Here is an 18933-nt window from a genome sequence, read left to right as displayed (position 1 = left end):
GGACACAATATTCTCGCAAATGGGTTTAGAAAGTTGGAATATTGAGTGCCAGTTGGGATACAAGTGCGCATCGTCTCAATTCAAATTTTGACTAAAAGAGTTGTAGACTCGAGTGATCACATCATGATCACTATCGAACACTTCAGCAAGTGGCCACTCCATAAAGGGATTAGGGGCCGAATGTTCTTTAAAACAACATAACATTGGCGACGTGTTGTCTTATATAAACAGATATGAGACGGTTATCTCACTGTCTGTAGGTTCTGGCTGTCTTGATCATATCGAGCACARTCAGCACAACTGTTTCTCCGTGCATGACAAATCTACCATCTCGTGATAGTGGGCAAGATTGTAATCCAAAACCAACCCTTATGTAAATCGGGGTGAACTCGGTTACACAAATCTCACCCAGTGGTGGAAAAAGTACCCAATTGTCATACTTAGGTAAAATTAAAGATACCTTAAAAGAAAATGACTCAAGTCAAATAAAGTCAACCAGCAAAATACTTTTGGACTTTTACTCAAGTAGTATTTGGTTTGAAATATACTTAAGTATCAAAAGTAAATGTCACGAATCCCGCTTCCTGAGTCTGTTTTTGCCTGTGTTCTGTCCTGGAGTGTTTTTCCGGTGTCCTGGAACGCACCCTGTCTGGTTGCCGGCGACGTAGCTAGTTGGGAGATCTCTGATTTACCCGCACCTGTATCCCATCAGCTATCTGCACACCTGGTCCTGATCATCACCCCTCCACTTCATAAGCTCTGACCTGACATCCATTCCCTGCCGGATCGTTAGCCATGAACAGTATGTTGTGCCAGCGTATCAGCCTCCAGTTTGATAGAGTTTGTTTTGTTGTTTTGTACGTCTTGCTTGCCTTGAACTTACCTCCGTTTTTTCTGTCTACAGTCATTCACCCGGAACACTCATCCCATCCCTACCTGGTCGTCGGTGACTTCAGTTACTTCCTTGGATCTGCTTACTCAATTCCATCAACTCACCTCCGCTGCCCGCTCCGCTACTTGGATTTTTCTATCACTACATTTACACTTGTAAATAAATACTCACCTTCGTCTTACTCTCCTTGTCCTGGTCTGCTTCTGGGTTCTACTTTAGAGATTCGTGACAGTAAATGTAATTGCTAAAATATACTTAAGCATCCAACGTAAAAGTATAAATAATTTCAAATTCCTTATATTAAACAAACCACATGGCACCATTTTCTAGTTTTTTAAATGTATTTACATATAACCAGGGGCACACTCAGACATCATTTACAAACAAAAAATGTGTGTGTTTGGTGAGTCCGCCAGATCAGAGGCAGTGGGGATGACCAAGCATGTACTTTTGATAAATGTGTGAATTGGACCATTTTCCTGTCCTTCTAAGCATTCAAAATGTAACGAGTACTTTTGGGTTTCATGAAAAATGTATGGAATAAATAGTAAATTATTTTCTTTAGTAATGTAGTGAAGTAAAAGTAGTCAAAAATATAAATAGTAAAGTACAGATACCCCCAAAAAGTATTTTACTTCAGTGCTTTACACCTCTGATCCTACCTAATTAGGGCTGTGACGATTATGGAATTTTGGGTAACGATTAATTGTCATGGCAATGGTGATTGTCACAATTGAAATGAAGCTTTTCCTCCCAATGGTGCTGTTCTGCGCATAAAATTACTACCAACTTTACCCACTTCATGTAAAAATTAAAAACTGCTATTGGGTCAACTATACTTACTTGAAGTTGAAACCCCTAAAATGTTATTAGACAAATATGCAGAAAAAATCAATGAATCACGGTTATTGTCCATATTTGTTTGTTATACAATTATACGATAATTGTGCTAGCCCTAATCCTACTTACACTGGAATAAATGACTAATAATCGATGCCACATAGGCCGTTTTCAACCAGATAAGTAAATTATTACGTCCAGTTGCTCTTTAATGATACAGGATCCCTATCCAACACTTTCACCCCTCACCTCCTCTGCTCTGTCAAATGGGAATAGGATAGAAATCTGCTCGCCATCTGTCCCTCATCATACCTCTGTATGCTGTCGGCTAAGTGGCATAATCTATGCCAATTGTCCTGTGTCACATCTCTCATTTTCCGGAGTGTGCCGAAGATTCTCACCTATTTCAATGTTGTGAGACCTTAAGCCAGTTTCGAGATGAGAAGGGGTAAGAAGCGGCACACTTAGTCTAAATGACTGCCTAGTGAGAAGGTGCTCTTATTATTAGAGCAGAGCCACTGTCTTCAACACCGGCAGCAACATCAGTTATTGCTGGCAGGACATGCTAGAACATCCACACAAACAGACAGGCAGACAAACAGACACAGCGTCATTATTCCTAAGCAGTTTGCTTGAAAGATGAGTGGAACCCCTTGACGCCAGTTAAATCAGAGTTTGTTCTGTTAGGTGACCTAAACTGGGATATGCTTTACACCCCGGCAGTCCTACAATCYAAACTTGATGCCCTCAATCTCACACAAATGATCAAGGAACCCACCAGGTACAACCCTACATCCGTAAACATGGGCACCCTCATAGATATTGTCCTGACCAACTTGCCCTCCAAATACACCTCTGCTGTTTTCAATCAGGATCTCAGCGATCACTGCCTCATTGCCTGCATCCATTCCTCCTGGCTACTCCAACCCCGGCCAACAGCTCCGCACTCCCCGCAGCTACTTGCCCAAGCCTCCCCAGCTTCTCCTTCACCCAAATCCAGATAGCAGATGTTCTGAAAGAGCTGCGAAACCTGGACCCGTACAAAATCAGCTGGGCTAGACAATCTGGACCCTCTCTTTCTAAAATGATCCGCCGTCATTGTTACAACCCCTATTACCAGTCTGTTCAACCTCTCTTTCGTATCGTCCGAGATTGGATTTTTCCCTAAATATTGGAAAGCTGCCGCGGTCATCCCCCTCTTCAAAGGGGGTGACACTCTAGACCCAAACTGTTACAGACCTATATCCATCCTGCCCTGCCTTTCTAAAGTCTTTGAAAGCCAAGTTAACAAACACATCACTGACAATTTAGAATCCCACCGTACCTTCTCCGCTGTGCAATCCGGTATCCGAGCTGGTCACGGGTGCACCTCAGCCACGCTCAAGGTACTAAACGATATCATATCCGCCATTGATAAAAGACAGTACTGTGCAGCCGACTTCATTGACCTGGCAAAGGCTTTCGACTCTGTCAATCACCACATTCTTATCGGCAGACTCAACAGCCTTGGTTTCTCAAATGACTGCCTTCTCAAATGACTGCCTTCACCAACTACTTCTCAGACAGAGTTCAGTTTGTCAAAGCGGTGGGCCTGTTGTCCAGACCTTTGGCAGTCTCTATGGGGGAACCACAGGGTTCAATTCTCGGGCCGACTCTTTTCTCTGTATATATCAACGATGTCGCTCTTGCTGAGGGTGATTCCCTGATCCACTTCTACGCAGACGACACCATTCTGTATACATCTGGCCCTTCTTTGGACACTGTGTTAACTAACCTCCAGACAAGCTTCAATGTTATAAAACACTCCTTCCCTGGCCTCCAACTGCTCTTAAATGCTAGTAAAACCAAATGCATGCTTTTCAACCGTTTACTGCCCACACCCTCCAGCCTGCCTAGCATCACTACGCTGGACGGTTCTGACTTAGAATATGTGGACAACTACAAACACCTAGGTGTCTGGCTAGACTGTAAACTCTCCTTCCAGACTCATATTAACATCTCCAATCCAAAATTAAATCTAGAAGTGGCTTCCAATTTTGCAACAAAGCCTCTTTCACTCAAGCAGTCAAACATACCCTCGTAAAACTGACTATACTACCGATCCTCGACTTTGGCGATGTCATTTACAAAATAGCTTCCAATACTCTACTCATCAAACTGGATGCAGTCTATCACAGTGCCATCTGTTTTGTCCCCAAAGCCCCTTATATCACCCACCACTGCGACCTGTATGCTCTAGTCAGCTGGCCCTCGCTACATATTCGTCGCCAGACCCACTGGCTCCAGGTCATCTATAAGTCTATGCTAGGTAAAGCTCCGCCTTATCTCAGCTCACTGGTCACGATTTTAACTGACTTGCCTGGTTAAATAAAGGTGTGAAAAAAAGTCAAACATTGGCAGTAGATGGCATTACTGACTAGCTCAGTGACTTTCAATGTGGCACCGTCATAGGATTCCACCTTTCCAACAAGTCAGTTATTACAATTATTGGTTTACTAGAACTGCCCCGGACAACTGTAAGTGCTGTTATTGTGAAGTGGAAACATCTAGAAGCATCAACAGCTCAGCCGTGAAGTGGTAGGCCACACAAGCTCACAGAACGGGACCGCTTGCCTATCCTTGTTTGCAAAACTCACTACCGAGTTCCAAATTGCCGCTGGAAGCTGTTGGGGTGAAATTATGACAATTTCTTTAACTAAATCATTCAAAAACCTTTTCTTAATGCAATTGCAGACAGAAGTTGACATCAGGAACATTACGCATGTTTCCGAGTAAGTTCTGCAAAATTTTAAAGGTCCCAAGTTATTTTATTAAACCCGAAGTCCAGCGCTTGTGATGTCACTGTATACATCATTACCTTCTACTCTTCAGACCAAGCCCATGCATACACAGCTATATAAACTTGCAAGAGAGATACAATAGTTCCAGTGTTTTCTAAGGCCTAGGCAATAAATGTCCACTCCCCGAAGTTGATTTATTGTGGAACGTCTGACTAGTCTCTTATCTCCTACACTCCCCTGCAGAGTTATGTCTCAGTCACACATTTCTCAGAGGGGTTTCTTTATAAGAGGCAGAGTCTAGAAAACAACTGTGGAACAATACTAAACCTCTATAATGAATATATATATTGTTAATCTGTAGTCTAGGACCCTATAAATGTAAGGAGTGAGGGGTCTTATAACCCCTCCCGTTCTATTATTACAACATAAGCATAATCAATTATTATAATACATCACATTTGGCACAGCCCCTATCATGACCCCTAGGGGAAACCCTTTCAAAGCAATGTCAGCCCAAGAAACAAACCCTTATCAAAATATATAGGCCTATGGGCTAGGCTGCATGAGGTGTGTGACTATGATTAGAAAAAGTCAAGGAAAAAGGCATTGTTTCTTGCCTTACGCTGGGCATCATTCACAAGTGATAATATATAATTCACAAGTGATAGGCTAATATGATCATCCATCAGACTATTCTTGATTTAATCTTGTCTTTACATGCAGTACCAGTCAAAAGTTTGGACACACCTACTCATTCAAGGGCCCAACATCAGCATGATTTTCATCCAATTAGCCAATTACGGTGGTGCGTTGTCTGTGGATCATCATACGAGTGGTTGAACTCCCCCCACTCTTCTCCATGTGTGTCTGCTGGTTGCACAGATGAGGCGATGTTATGTTGATTTGGTCTTGACTTTAAAGCAAGGGTTGGAACCGGTTCTGGGAACAGAACAGAGAACCGTAAAATAACAAAATTATTTGACAAACGGAACCCGAAAAGGAAAAGAAAGCATACAGTTCCACAACAAAACATTTATTAAATGTTTTATTGTACCTTTATTCATCTAGTCAAGTCAGTTAAGAACACATTCTTATTTTCAATGGGTTAACTGCCTTGATCAGGGGCAGAACGACAGATTTTTACCTTGTCAGCTCAGGGATTCAATCTTGCAACCTTACAGTTAACTAGTCCAACGCTCTAACCACCTGCCTTACATTGCACTCCTCGAGGAGCCTGTCTGTTACGCAAATGCAGTAAGAAGCTAAGTTAAGTTGCTAGCTAGCATTAAACGTATCTTATAAAAAACAATCAATCAATCATAATCACTGGTTGATGATATTACTAGTTTATCTAGCGTGTTCTGCGTTGCATATAATCGATGCGGTGCGCATTCGCGAAGGAAAAGGACTGTCGTTGCTCCAACATGTACCTAACCATAAACATCAATGCCTTACTTAAAATCAATACGCAAGTATATATTTTTAAACCTGCATATTTAGTTAATATTACCTGTTAACATGAATTTCTTTTAACTAGGGAAAATGTGTCACTTCTCTTGCAACAGAGTCAGGGTATATGCAGCAGTTTGGGCCGCCTGGCTCGTTGCAAACTGTGTGAAGACTATTTCTTCCTAACAAAGACAGCCAACTTTGCCAAACGGGGGATGATTTAACAAAAGCGCATTTGCAAAAAAAGCACAATCGTTGCACGACTGTACCTACCCATCAACATCAATGCCTTTCTTAAAATCAATACACAGAAGTATATATTTTTAAACCTGCATATTTAGCTAAAAGAAATCCAGGTCATCAGGAAATATTAACCAGGTGAAATTGTGTCACGTCTCTTGCGTTCATTGCACACAGAGTCAGGGCATATGCAACAGTTTGGGCCGCCTGGCTCGTTGCGAACTAAATTGCCAGAATTTTACATAATTATGACATAACATTGAAGGTTGAGCAATGTAACAGGAATATTTAGACTTATGGATGCCACCTGTTAGATAAAATACGAAACGGTTCCGTATTTTACTGAAAGAATAAAAGTTTTGTWTTCGAGATGATAGTTTCCGGATTCGACCATATTAATGACCTAAGGCTCGTATTTCTGTGTGTTATTATGTTATAATTAAGTCTATGATTTGATAGAGCAGTCTGACTGAGCGATGGTAGGCACCAGCTCGCTCGTAAGCATTCATTCAAACAGCACTTTCGTGCGTTTTGCCAGCAGCACTTCGCAATGCTTCAAGCATTGCACTGTTTATGACTTCAAGCCTATCGACTCCCGAGATTAGGCTGGTGTAACCGATGTGAAATGGCTAGCTAGTTTGCGGGGTGCACGCTAATAGCGTTTCAAACCTTACTCGCTCTGAGACTTGGAGTAGTTGTTCCCCTTGCTCTGCATGGGGAACGCTGCTTCGAGGGTGGCTATTGTCGATGTGTTCCTGGTTCGAGCCCAGGTAGGAGCGAGGAGAGGGACGGAAGCTATACTGTTACACTGGCAATACTAAAGTACCTATAAGAACATCCAATAGTCAAAGGTATATGAAATACAAATTGTATAGAGAGAAATAGTCCTATAATTCCTATAATAACTACAATTTAAAACTTCTTACCTGGGAATATTGAAGACTCATGTTAAAAGGAACCACCAGCTTTCATATGTTCTCATGTTCTGAGCAAGGAACTTAAGCGTTATATTGCACTTTTACTTTCTTCTCCAAAACTTTGTTTTTGCATTATTTAAACCAAATTTAACATGTTTCATTATTTATTTGAGGCCAAATTGATTTTATTGATGTATTATATTAAGTAAAAAAATAAAAGTGTTCATTGTTCATTCAGTATTGTTGTAATTTTCATTATTACAAAAAATTAAGTAGGCCGATTAATCGGTATCGGCTTTTGTTGGTCCTCCAGTAATCAGTATCGGCGTTGAAAAATCATAATCGGTCGACCTCTAATCCAGAGTAGTGATGCTAGACGGGCGGGCAGGTGCGGGCAGTGATCGGTTGAGGAGCATGCATTTAGTTTTACTTKCATTTAAGAGCAGTTGGAGGCCACAGAAGGAGAGTTGTATGGCATTGATGCTCGTGGGGAGGTTAGTTAACATAGTGCCCAAAGAAGGGCCAGAAGTATACAGAATGGTGTCATTTGAGAAACGAAGGCTGTTGAGTCTGCCGATAAAAATGTGGTGATTGAAAGAGTCGAAAGCCTTGGCCAGGTCGATGAATACAGCTGCACAGTATTGTCTTTTATCGATGGCGGTTATGATATCGTTTAGGACCTTGAGCGTGGCTGAAGTGCACCCATGACCAGCTCGGAAACCAGATTGCATAGCGGAGAAGGTACGGTGGGATTCTAAATGGTCGGTGATCTGTTTGTTAACTTGGCTTTCGAAGACCTTAGAAAGGCAGGGTAGGATAGATATAGGTCTGTAGCAGTTTGGGTCTAGAGTGTCTCCCCCTTTGAAGAGGGGGATGACTGTAGCAGCTTTCCAATATTTGGGGATCTCAGACAATACGAAAGAGAGGTTGAACAGGCTAGTAATAGGGGTTGCAACAATTTCGGCAGATAATTTTAGAAAGAGAGGCTCCAGATTGTCTAGCTCGGCTGATTTGTAAAGGTCCAGATTTTGTAGCTCTTTCAGAACATCAGCTATCTGGATTTGGGTGAAGGAGAAATGGGGGAGGCTTGGGCAAGTAGCCGTGGGGGGTGCAGGGCTGTTGACCGTGGTAGGGGTAGCCAGGTGGAAAGCATGGCCAGCCGTAGAAAAATGCTTATTGAAATTCTCAATTATCGTGGATTTATCGGTGGTGACAGTGTTTCCTAGCCTCAGTGCAGTGGGCAGCTGGGAGGGGGTGCTCTTGTTCTCCATGGACTTTACAGTGTCCCAGAACTTCTTGGAGTTTGTGCTACATGATGCAAATGTCTGTTTGAAAAAGCTAGCCTTTGCTTCCTAACTGCCCGTGTATATTGGTTCCTAACTTCCCTGAAAAGTTTCATATCGCGAGGGCTATTCGATTTTAATGCAGTACGCCACAGGATGTTTTTGTGCTGGTCAAGGGCAGTCAGGTCTGGAGTGAACCAAGGGCTTCCTTGTTCCATTTTTTTATGGGGCATGCATATTTAATGGTGAGGAAGGCACCTTTAAAGAATAACCAGGCATCCTCTACTGACGGAATGAGTTTCATATCCTTCCAGGATACCCAGGCCAGGTCGATTAGAAAGGCCTGCTCGCTGAAGTGTTTTAGGGAGCGTTTGACAGTGATGAGGGGTGGTCGTTTGACCGCAGACCCATTATGGACGCAGGCAATGAGGCAGTGATCGCTGAGATCCTGGTTGAAGACAGCAGAGGTATTTGGAGGGCAGGTTGGTTAGGATGATATCTATGAGGGTGCCCGTGTTAACGGATTTGGGGTTGTACCTGGTAGGTTCATTGATAATTTGTGTGAGATTAAGGGCATCAAGTTTAGATTGTAGGATGGCCGGGGTGTTAAGCATGTCCCAGTTTAGGTCACCTAAATGCACGAGCTCTTAAGATAGRWSGGGGGGGGGGGGGGGGGCAGTCAATTCACATATGGTGTCCAGGGCACAGCTGGGGGCAGAAGGTGGTCTATAGCAAGCGGCAACAGTGAGAGACTTGTTTCTGGAAAGGTGGATTTTTAAAAGTAGAAGCTCAAATTGTTTGGGCACAGACCTGGATAGTAAGACAGAAATCTGCAGGCTAACTCTGCCCCCTTTGGCAGTTCAATCTTGTCAGAAAATGTTATAGTTATGGATGGCAATTTCAGTGTTTTTTGTGGTCTTCCTAAGCCAGGATTCAGACACGGCTAGGACATCTTCGTTGGCATAGTGTGCTAAAGCAGTGAATAAAAAAAACGTAGGGAGGAGGTTTCTAATGTTAACATGCATGAAACTAAGGCTTTTACAGTTACAGAAGTCAACAAATGAGAGTGCCTGGGGAATGGGAATGGAGCTAGGCACTGCAGGGCCTGGATTAACCTCTACATCAGCAGAGGAACTGAGGAGGAGTAGGATAAGGGTATGGCTAAAGACTATAAGAACTGGTTGTCTAGTATGTTCGGAACAGAGAGTAAAAGGAGCATAGATTCAAGGCATAATGTACAGACAAAGGTATGGTAGGATGTGAATACAGTGGCGGTAAACCTATGCATTGAGTGACGATGAGAGAGATAATGTCTCTAGAAACATCATTTAAACCAGGTGAGGTCACCACATGTGTGGGAGGTGGAACTAAATTGTTAGCTAAGGAATATTGAGCAGGGCTAGAGGCTCTACAGTGAAATAAGGCACTAACCAAAACAGCAAAACAGCATATTGACATTAAGGAGAGGCATGCGTAGCCGAGTGATCATAGAGGTCCAGTGAGTAGCTAGGCGGGCTGGAGACACGGCCATTCAGACAGCTATCGGGCCAAGGCTAGCAAGCTAGCAGAAAGGCCTTAGAGGGACGTCGCGATGGAAGAAATCTGTTGTAGCCCCCTCGTGCAGTTACATCGGCAGACCAGTGTAGTAAAAGGGTCCAGGCCAATTGGCAAAATAGGTATATTGATGGGCCTCTTCAGTTAACAGTCCGATATGCTCTAGACAGCTAGCGGGCCGCGGTTAGCAGATGGGCATTCAGGGGACGTCGCAATGGAGGAGCCTGTTGAAAAAAACCTTGGGCAGATTACGTCGGTTGTCCAGTCGTGATGGATTGGCGGGGCTCCATATCGGCAGTAAAAGGGGTCCAGGCCAATTGGCAAAATAGGTATTGTAGCCCGTGGAGTGGCTGATGGACCTCTTCAGCTAGCCGGGAGATGGGCCCAGCATAGGCTAGCTCCAGGTTAATTGGTGCTTGCTTCGTGACAGAGACGTTAGCCAGGAGTGGCCACTCAGATAGCAGATAGCGAGCTGCGATGATCCAGGTGTAAAGGTTCAGAGCTTGCGGTAGGAATCCGGAGATATGGAGAAAAATAAGTCYGATATGCTCTGGTTTGAATTGCGCTGTGCAGACTGGCAAGAGCTGTCCGGGCTAAAGGTTAACTGATGACTGCTAGCAATGGCTAGCTGACTACTAGCTAGTAGCTAGTTAGCTGGCTAGCTACTGTTGGGGGTTCCAGTTCTAAAGTAAAGAAAATAGTAGATCCATACCACATTGGGTGAGGCGGATTGCAGGAGAGTATGTTGAAGTTGAGGTTAAGAAAAATATTWAAAAAATATATGCAAAGAAAAAAGATATAAAAAGATAAATACACGGGACAAGACGAAGACAAAGGTTTTATACACATCAGCAACGGCTGTGGCTGAAATAGCTGAATCCACTCATTTGAATGGATGTCCACATACTTTTGTATATATAGTGTAGGTGTTCCTCCAGGTGGGAGAGTGTAATAGGYAGTGTATAGAGATTGCGTCATCTGTGGAGGCTGTATGCAAATTGGAATGGGTCCAGGGTGTTTGGGATGATGGTGTTTATGTGAGCCATTACTAGCCTTTCATGGCTACAGATTTGAGTGCTATGAGGTGATAGTCATTTAGACAGTTATCTTGGCATTCTTGGGCACATAGCCTATGGTGGTCTGATTGAAACATGTAGGTATTACAGACTGGGTCAGGGAGATGTTGAAAATGACAGTGTAGACACTTGCCAGCTGATCAGCACATGTTCTCAATCAAAGCATGATTTTCCCTCAGCAGCCTGCATATTTCAATTAGATATGAGGCTTTAAAACAGAACTCAACACAAAACATCGGTAAAGTTGTATCCACATTTACACGTTGGAATGCAATTTCCAGAATTTAATGTCCAGAAATGTTCATCTAGAACATAGAGTAGCAAAAAATATGAAGAAGTTATCATGACAGGGTAGCCGACGCACTGTTTGAATAGCCTACTTAAATATTGGAAATATTGGCTATAAACGATTAGGCGAATATACTAATAACATACCCTAGACTACCCGTCCCTTTAAATATGGTAAAGTTATAACAAAAAGCGGAATGTGAGGTGGATTCTGATCTGTAAAGCAGAGGGTCAAGTCTTTCTCAAAACAGTGAGCCACAAAACAAGCACTATCCTCAGATTCGAAGCAATCTAATGTAACACATTTTCATAAGTTGCCTATTCTTATGAAAAGCCCCTTATCTCGCATCTTGACAATTCAGTAAACCCTCTTCATTATCCAATAAATCGAGCCTTCCGTTGAATAGCCTTCAGTCGCCTATGAATAAAGTTAACTGCGGTAAACATACTGCGACACCTTTCACACCCCCTTTTCAGGATCAATACATCGATGTAAAACTCTCCACCATGGATGCATCGCTTCCCAAGTGCGCAGTGACTTGAAAACAGGATGAAATGGCTCTTTACCTGTTGGTCCCTCTATGCCTTCGGCGTAGATTTGAACGGCCAGGATCAGTAGAAATGCGCAGTTGTTCATTGTGCTGTTTTAGTCCAGTTTGGAATAGATGTAGAAATAATTTCAGTGACTCCGGGAGGACCGATGTGCAAATTGTGGACTCCAGCCTATCGATTCCCTAATTCTTTCTGAAACGTAGTTGCGAGACAGCAGCAGTAGTTCAAGACGTGCTTACTGACGTCAGGATAAACAGTACAGAACATTTTCACTCTTCCGCCAAGCACACGTTCTGTCTCGATATGTGTGTGATTAAAAATATGCGACGGACGCCTCCAAGTGGCACCATCTTGCAACTATTCTGGAATCTAAAGGTTTTTCTGAGGTAAGACTGAACTCACTACATGTCTCTCACTCTCCGTGTGTGTGTGCCTCACCAAGCATTCACATACATCCACCTAGTTTCTTGCAACAGCGTAGTCTCCATCAAAACTGATTGGTGCTGAGGTTATCCACCTGATGATCTCCCAAAAGATGTCACACCAGATCCACTACAAATACAAAAATACAAATACATTAGTTTATGGGAGAATCTCAATTGCATACTCCTCAGGTCCTCTCTCCTTGTGCTCAAAGTAGCCTCAACAATGGATTCACTGGTGGCTTTATGATCAAAGGTGAGATGAGCAGATCTGCAACAATGGACACAGTCTGTCAGTCTATCTGCAGAATGGGAAACAGATTAATTATCTTAACAGCTTCACAGGTTGAGTGGATAAGGCAAATCTTTTCAGCACACGACAAAAGACCAGGTACCTTTTGAGCCATGAATAGGTGTACCTTGTGCGGAGCCGACCACTTTGGCTGGCTGCTATGTCATTACTGGGGAAGTGGAAGGGACATAGATATCCAAATGTTAATCCATCTATCAATGTAAATGTACTCTGTATAGCTCAGTCTCTATGACAGTGTACTGTGTAGGCTATGGGTATGTGTGACTTGTTCAGAGGTGCATATCTCTACTCCATAAAGGATGCACACAGATAAAAATACACCTTATGGAACAGCGGGGACTGTGAAGAGACACAGGCACAGATCGACGCACATACACACACGTACACATGGATATTTTGTTGTAGATGTATGGTATTAGAGGGCACACAATGTGTTGTGAAATGTAATGTAACGTTTTTATTTGAATATAACTGCCTTAATTTTGCTGGACCCCAGGAAGAGACGAGAAAATACAAATTAGAGACTTTAACAGATCAGCTATTGGGGATTCATAATAAATACAAATACAAAAAAACAAATACATTAGTTTATGGGAGAATCTCAATTGCATACTCCTCAGGTCCTCTCTCCTTGCCGCCTCTTCAAAATCCATTGGAGGAGAAGGTCAGAGGGGAGGGGCTTTCTCTTCCAATATGTTTTGAGAAGGAGGCGAGGAAAGAGGAGAGAGGACGCGAGAAGTATGCAATTGAGATTCTTCCAATGTGTTGTTCTGAAGAAGAAGATCCCTGCATGTTACTGATCTGTTAAAGTCTCTAATTGAAGTATTTTCTCTTGTCTGCTCTGTTTTCTGATTGAAAACCATTGTTATATGTTCCATCAGGCATTTTAGTACTTAGCTAATCCTGCAATACAGGTTAAGGACACTTAAATTAGGACGCTTGGTCTGTCACTCTTACTGGTCATTCACCTGACATCCATTTTCAAACATGTCATTGATTCAACACAAAGCCATGGACACTGATCATTTTGTGAGTTTAATGTACCATTAAGTCAGCCATAAGGGCACGTTTAGATTAGTTAATTTGCCAGCCGACTTGTTTGCTGCCATGTGATTGCATACAGCAACATGCATTAAGACATTGCAATGTGATTTATTTATTCCATAATTTATTTTATGAATTGCCAGATAGTGTCACATATAAATGGTGTCCTCACATATTTATGCTGGAATTATATGGGCCTTGTGACTCATAATTCAAGATAAATATTTTAGGAAGCCGCAAAGTGCTGACAAGGCAACAGCATCCCAATGGGCACACCACATCATTTCAACGTGGTAATATTTGGTAGAGAAGTTGATCAATGAGATTTCAACCTTTATTCACCACTCAAAAAGACAGTAAACAGTTATTTAATGTCAGTACTATCGAGTTTAAAAACTGTCCTCAGATCCTCAAAAGGTTTTACAGCTGCACCATTGAGATTATCCTGACGGGTTGCATCACTGCCTGGTATGCCAGCTGCTCGGCCTCCGACCGCAAGGAACTACAGAGGGTAGTGCGTACGGCCCAGTACATCACCGGGGCCAAGCTTCCTGCCACCCATTACCTCTATAMCAGGCAGTGTCAGAGGAAGGCCCTAAAAATCGTCAAAGACTCTAGCCACCCTTGTCATAGACTGTTTTCTCTGCCACCGCACGGCAAGCGGTACCGGAGCGCAAAGTCTAGGTCCAAGAGGCTCCTAAACAGCTTCTACCCCCAGGCCATAAGACTCCTGAACATCTAATCAAATGGCTACCCAGATTATTTGCATTGCCCACCCCCCTGGAACGCTGCTTCTACTCTGTCATTATCTATGCATAGTCACTTTAATAACTCTACCTACATGTACATATTACCTCGACACCGGTGCCCCCACACATTGTCTCTGTATCGGTATGTGACAAGTAAGATTTGATTTGAACACAGTTTGGACGTCATTAAACACTGTGGCCCCAGAACGCCCAATTGGATCAAACCACCATTTGCAGGCTGTTTCATCATTCACTTTGTTGTCCCGTCTGAACATTAGAGCCGCTAGATTGGATTAAACAGGGTAAACAGACTTACACCCCTGCCGACAGCGACATCTCTGGGCCTGCAAGGGGAGCTCCCATCCCAGTCTCTAATGTACACTGCTCAAAAAAATAAAGGGAACACTTAAACAACACAATGTAACTCCAAGTCAATCACAYTTCTGTGAAATCAAACTGTCCACTTAGGAAGCAACACTGATTGACAATAMATBTCACATGCTGTTGTGCAAATGGAATAGACAAMAGGTGGAAATTATAGGCAATTAGCAAGACACCCCCAAWAAAGGARTRRTTCTGCAGGTGGTGACCRCAGACMACTTCTCAGTTCCTATGYTTCCTGGCTGATGTTTTGGTCACTTTTGAATGCTGGCGGTGCTYTCACTCTAKTGGTAGCATGAGACGGAGTCTACAACCCACACAAGTGGCTCAGGTAGTGCAGYTCATCCAGGATGGCACATCAATGCGAGCTGTGGCAARAAGGTTTGCTGTGTCTGTCAGCGTWGTGTCCAGAGCATGGAGGCGTTACCAGGAGACAGGCCAGTACATCAGGAGACGTGGAGGAGGCCGTAGGAGGGCAACAACCCAGCAGCAGGACCGCTACCTCTGCCTTTGTGCAAGGAGGTGCACTGCCAGAGCCTATAATTTCCACCTTTTGTCTATTCCATTTGCACAACAGCATGTGAAATTTATTGTCAATCAGTGTTGCTTCCTAAGTGGACAGTTTGATTTCACAGAAGTGTGATTGACTTGGAGTTACATTGTGTTGTTTAAGTGTTCCCTTTATTTTTTTGAGCAGTGTAGTTAGCCGGGGATGGCAGATGAGCGATGGATTATTCTGCAAATGATTCAATTTGACCAAAGGAGCAAAGTGAATGTCAAGCTAACATCTAGAATCACACCTGGGTGATGCATGGCAGCCATTTTGCACCTTAATAGTCCAACCACACCACAAATTGACTTAGTCACTTTGATTAGGGGGTTGGATTCAAATCTACAGCACCTCTCAGATGGAAACAAGGGGGAATCAGGGAATCCAGACAGCTCCAGTCTCTGTGTAATATACAGTATGCTACAGGTTCCATTGGGAAACACTGAATTAGGTTACATCAATGTCACAGGGCTAAGCCATCTCAAAAACATCATGACATCAGACCTGTGTAGGTAGTGTAGTGCTGCTCATATAATCCATACATCCACACACTTTATTCCATTTTTTGTTTACAGTCGGGAAAGGCTTACCGACTAGTGGCTGCTGTTTTTTGACAGAACACTATAGTCTGAATGGACATTGTTTGGGACACTCATTGAGAGAAGTCCAGCTGCAGACCTCATCTCTCAGGCCCCTCGCTATACTGCCACCTACTAGAGAGCTCATCTCTCAGGCCCCCTCATCTCTCAGGCCCCTCCCCCTGAACTATCTACATGTCAGACAGGAGTCAAGAGCCAACAGAAAGAGAAGCCTCCAGGAGCCAATTGAAAGAGGGGGTTCATTTTTCCTGGGAGGTTCGTAACTGATGGGCCTGAGAGATGAGAGCGACAGTGTGTGATTGTGGCCCGCAATTTGGGGCGTTCCTGCATATGGGCGTTCCTGCAGCTGCTCCCCTTCAAACATCCCATAGGTCCGTCTGAAAAAAAGGTGTGACACTCATATCTAAGGATCCATAGCAATTGACAAGTGACAAGCTATTCTTAGAGCTATGTGTGTACTAGCTAGGTCTGGGATGGGCAACTTATATTTGTATTTTTTGTGAACAGTCGGRGTCCCAACTTACTGTTGCGAATTAGAATAATAGAATACACAAGGTGCAATTTCAAAATGTGGTTGTGCATCATCAGTTTTTCTCTTGTTATGTCAGTCACTGATAGGCAATTAGCCCATGTCAGCTAACATCTTTTAGATTACTAAGTTAGTTTAGCAGCCAGCTATCTAAACTTGTTAACATGGTTGAAGTACCGGCCGGGGGGCATTCATTTTGTAAGTCAGTCTGACTTCAATGTAGCCCTTTCCTACAGTCAAATTACCTAGTGGCCTCATAGGTGGAATGTTATTAATATTTTTTCTTAATTTCATAATTAACCAACCTTATACATTTTGAATTTTTTTGTTGTTATATTTCAGTCTTCTGTGATGTATATAAAGTGTCATATTGGGATGCAAACTCAAAATTGAATACATTTCATCTCTATACCTTACATGATACAGCTGTCTTAATTTCTTTAAGCCCATAACCATGTGTCTGCGGTGTATACTTTTGTTTCAAAGTAGATTTGTTTAAGTCCGCCAAGTAACACTCTGTGTGACCCTGATTTAGCACAATGCAGTAAAAGGTTAAATACAATTATATCATATTAAAAACTGCAAGCATTACTCTCCACCCTACGGACAAATGTGYAGATTTGCAGGAAATTAGCTGTAAAACCCAAAATATATATCTACCCTGTCAAGAGGGGGGCCACTAATATTATTTGCTCACAATGTGGGGTGGAGGTGAGATGCAGGAACGCCCACTTGCAAGAACACCCCAAATTGCAGGACGTCACTAGTTAACACAGGCTATTTCTACAATTTATCTTCATTAAATCTTATTTTAAACATAACCTTAACCACACTGCTAACCTTATGCCATAAATTATGACAAAAAAGCAAATTTCTGTTTTCATGAATTTTTACAACATAGAAAWTTTTTACTTTGTGGCTGTGTTATCTAGTGGTAACCCGAATTGCGGACCGTGATCACACCCTTCTCGACGAGAGGGGCCTGAGAGATGAGGTCTGCAGCTATAGTTTATTTTTGATTCATTCGGCCCTTGAGCAAGAAGGGGGTAGCTGCAGCCCAATATGGCGATCAGAGTATGGGTGTGAGGAAAGGAGTGGTCATTTCGAAAGCAAGCAGCTAATTGGTCATATTGGTCCGCCTAACCCTTTCTGCATTTTAGCTAACCCTTACCCTAAACCGTGCTTTGTGTTTGCTTTTCATGTATTGTGTAATTGGTCTGTATATAGAGACACTGTATGTATAGTGTAATTGTTGTTTATTGATATGTTCATTCAGGGATCATCTGCAAAATAGACCGTGGTCTCAGCATAACTCCCTGCTTAAATAAAGGTTAAATAAAATAAAAACTTTTTCCTGACCTTAAGCAAATTCTCATAACCTGCTATGTTAATTCTCTTAACCTGCTATGATTCTTTTTTATTATTTTTATGTAAGCTGTATACCATCTAGTCAAAAGCTCTAACCTATAGCAGAGTGCTTTTGACATACCTACTCCTTTTTACACGCCCACTCCTTCCTTTCAACACACCCACATGCCCACTACTCCGGAGTGCAGCATAGTTGCATAGTTGCCTTGAGCTAGCGGGAGCACTGCCAGAGCCCTGCAAAATGACCTCCAGCAGGCCACATATGTGCATGTGTCTGCTCAAACAGTCAGAAACAGACTCCATGAGGGTGGTATGAGGGCCCGACGTCCACAGGTGGGGGTTGTGCTTACAGCCCAACACCGTGCAGGACGTTTGGCATTTGCCAGAGAACACCAAGATTGGCAAATTCGCCACTGGCGCCCTGTGCTCTTCACAGATGAAAGCAGGTTCACACTGAGCACATGTGACAGTCTGGAGACGCCGTGGAGAACGATCTGCTGCCTGCAACATCCTCCAGCATGACCGGTTTGGCAGTGGGTCAGTCATGGTGTGGGGTGGCATTTCTTTGTGGGGCCGCACAGCCCTCCATGTGCTCGCCAGAGGTAGCCTGACTGCCATTAGGTACCGAGATGAGATCCTCAGACCCCTTGTGAGACCATATGCTGACACATGCACATTTGTGGCCTGCTGGAGGTCATTTTGCAGGGCTCTGGCAGTGCTCCTCCTTGCACAAAGGCGGAGGTAGCGGTCCTGCTGCAGGGTTGTTGCCCTCCTACGGCCTCCTCCACGTCTCCTGATGTACTGGCCTGTCTCCTGGTAGCGCCTCCATGCTCTGGACACTACGCTGACAGACACAGCAAACATTCTTGCCACAGCTCGCATTGATGTGCCATCCTGGATGAGCTGCACTACCTGAGCCACTTGTGTGGGTTGTAGACTCCGTCTCATGCTACCACTAGAGTGAAAGCACCGCCAGCATTCAAAAGTGACCAAAACATCAGCCAGGAAGCATAGGAACTGAGAAGTGGTCTGTGGTCACCACCTGCAGAACCACTCTTTTATTGGGGGTGTCTTGCTAATTGCCTATAATTTCCACCTTTTGTCTAT

The 18933-nt window shown here is 43.3% G+C and overlaps 1 protein-coding gene and 1 long non-coding RNA gene across 2 annotated transcripts in view; one reads left to right on the top strand and one right to left on the bottom strand.

The window, feature by feature from the left end:
- LOC112068845 (receptor-type tyrosine-protein phosphatase U-like) overlaps nt 1–12075 on the bottom strand; it is a 313338-nt gene extending 301263 nt beyond the window's left edge. Inside the window, 1 exon segment of the mRNA XM_024136057.2 lies at nt 11887–12075. Coding sequence (XP_023991825.2) covers nt 11887–11956 — 70 coding nt within the window. The 5' untranslated portion in view covers nt 11957–12075.
- LOC139023993 (uncharacterized) lies at nt 704–1073 on the top strand. Its single transcript, XR_011475231.1, has 2 exons — nt 704–802; nt 905–1073. It is a non-coding gene; the product is annotated as an uncharacterized lncRNA (long non-coding RNA).
- Nucleotides 12076–18933: the final 6858 nt, after the last annotated feature.

This window comes from Salvelinus sp. IW2-2015, unplaced genomic scaffold, assembly GCF_002910315.2.
Source record: "Salvelinus sp. IW2-2015 unplaced genomic scaffold, ASM291031v2 Un_scaffold768, whole genome shotgun sequence".
Lineage (NCBI taxonomy): Eukaryota > Metazoa > Chordata > Actinopteri > Salmoniformes > Salmonidae > Salvelinus > Salvelinus sp. IW2-2015.
The sequence above is the reverse complement of the archived record's forward strand: the minus strand, read 5'-3'. Positions and strand labels throughout refer to the sequence as shown.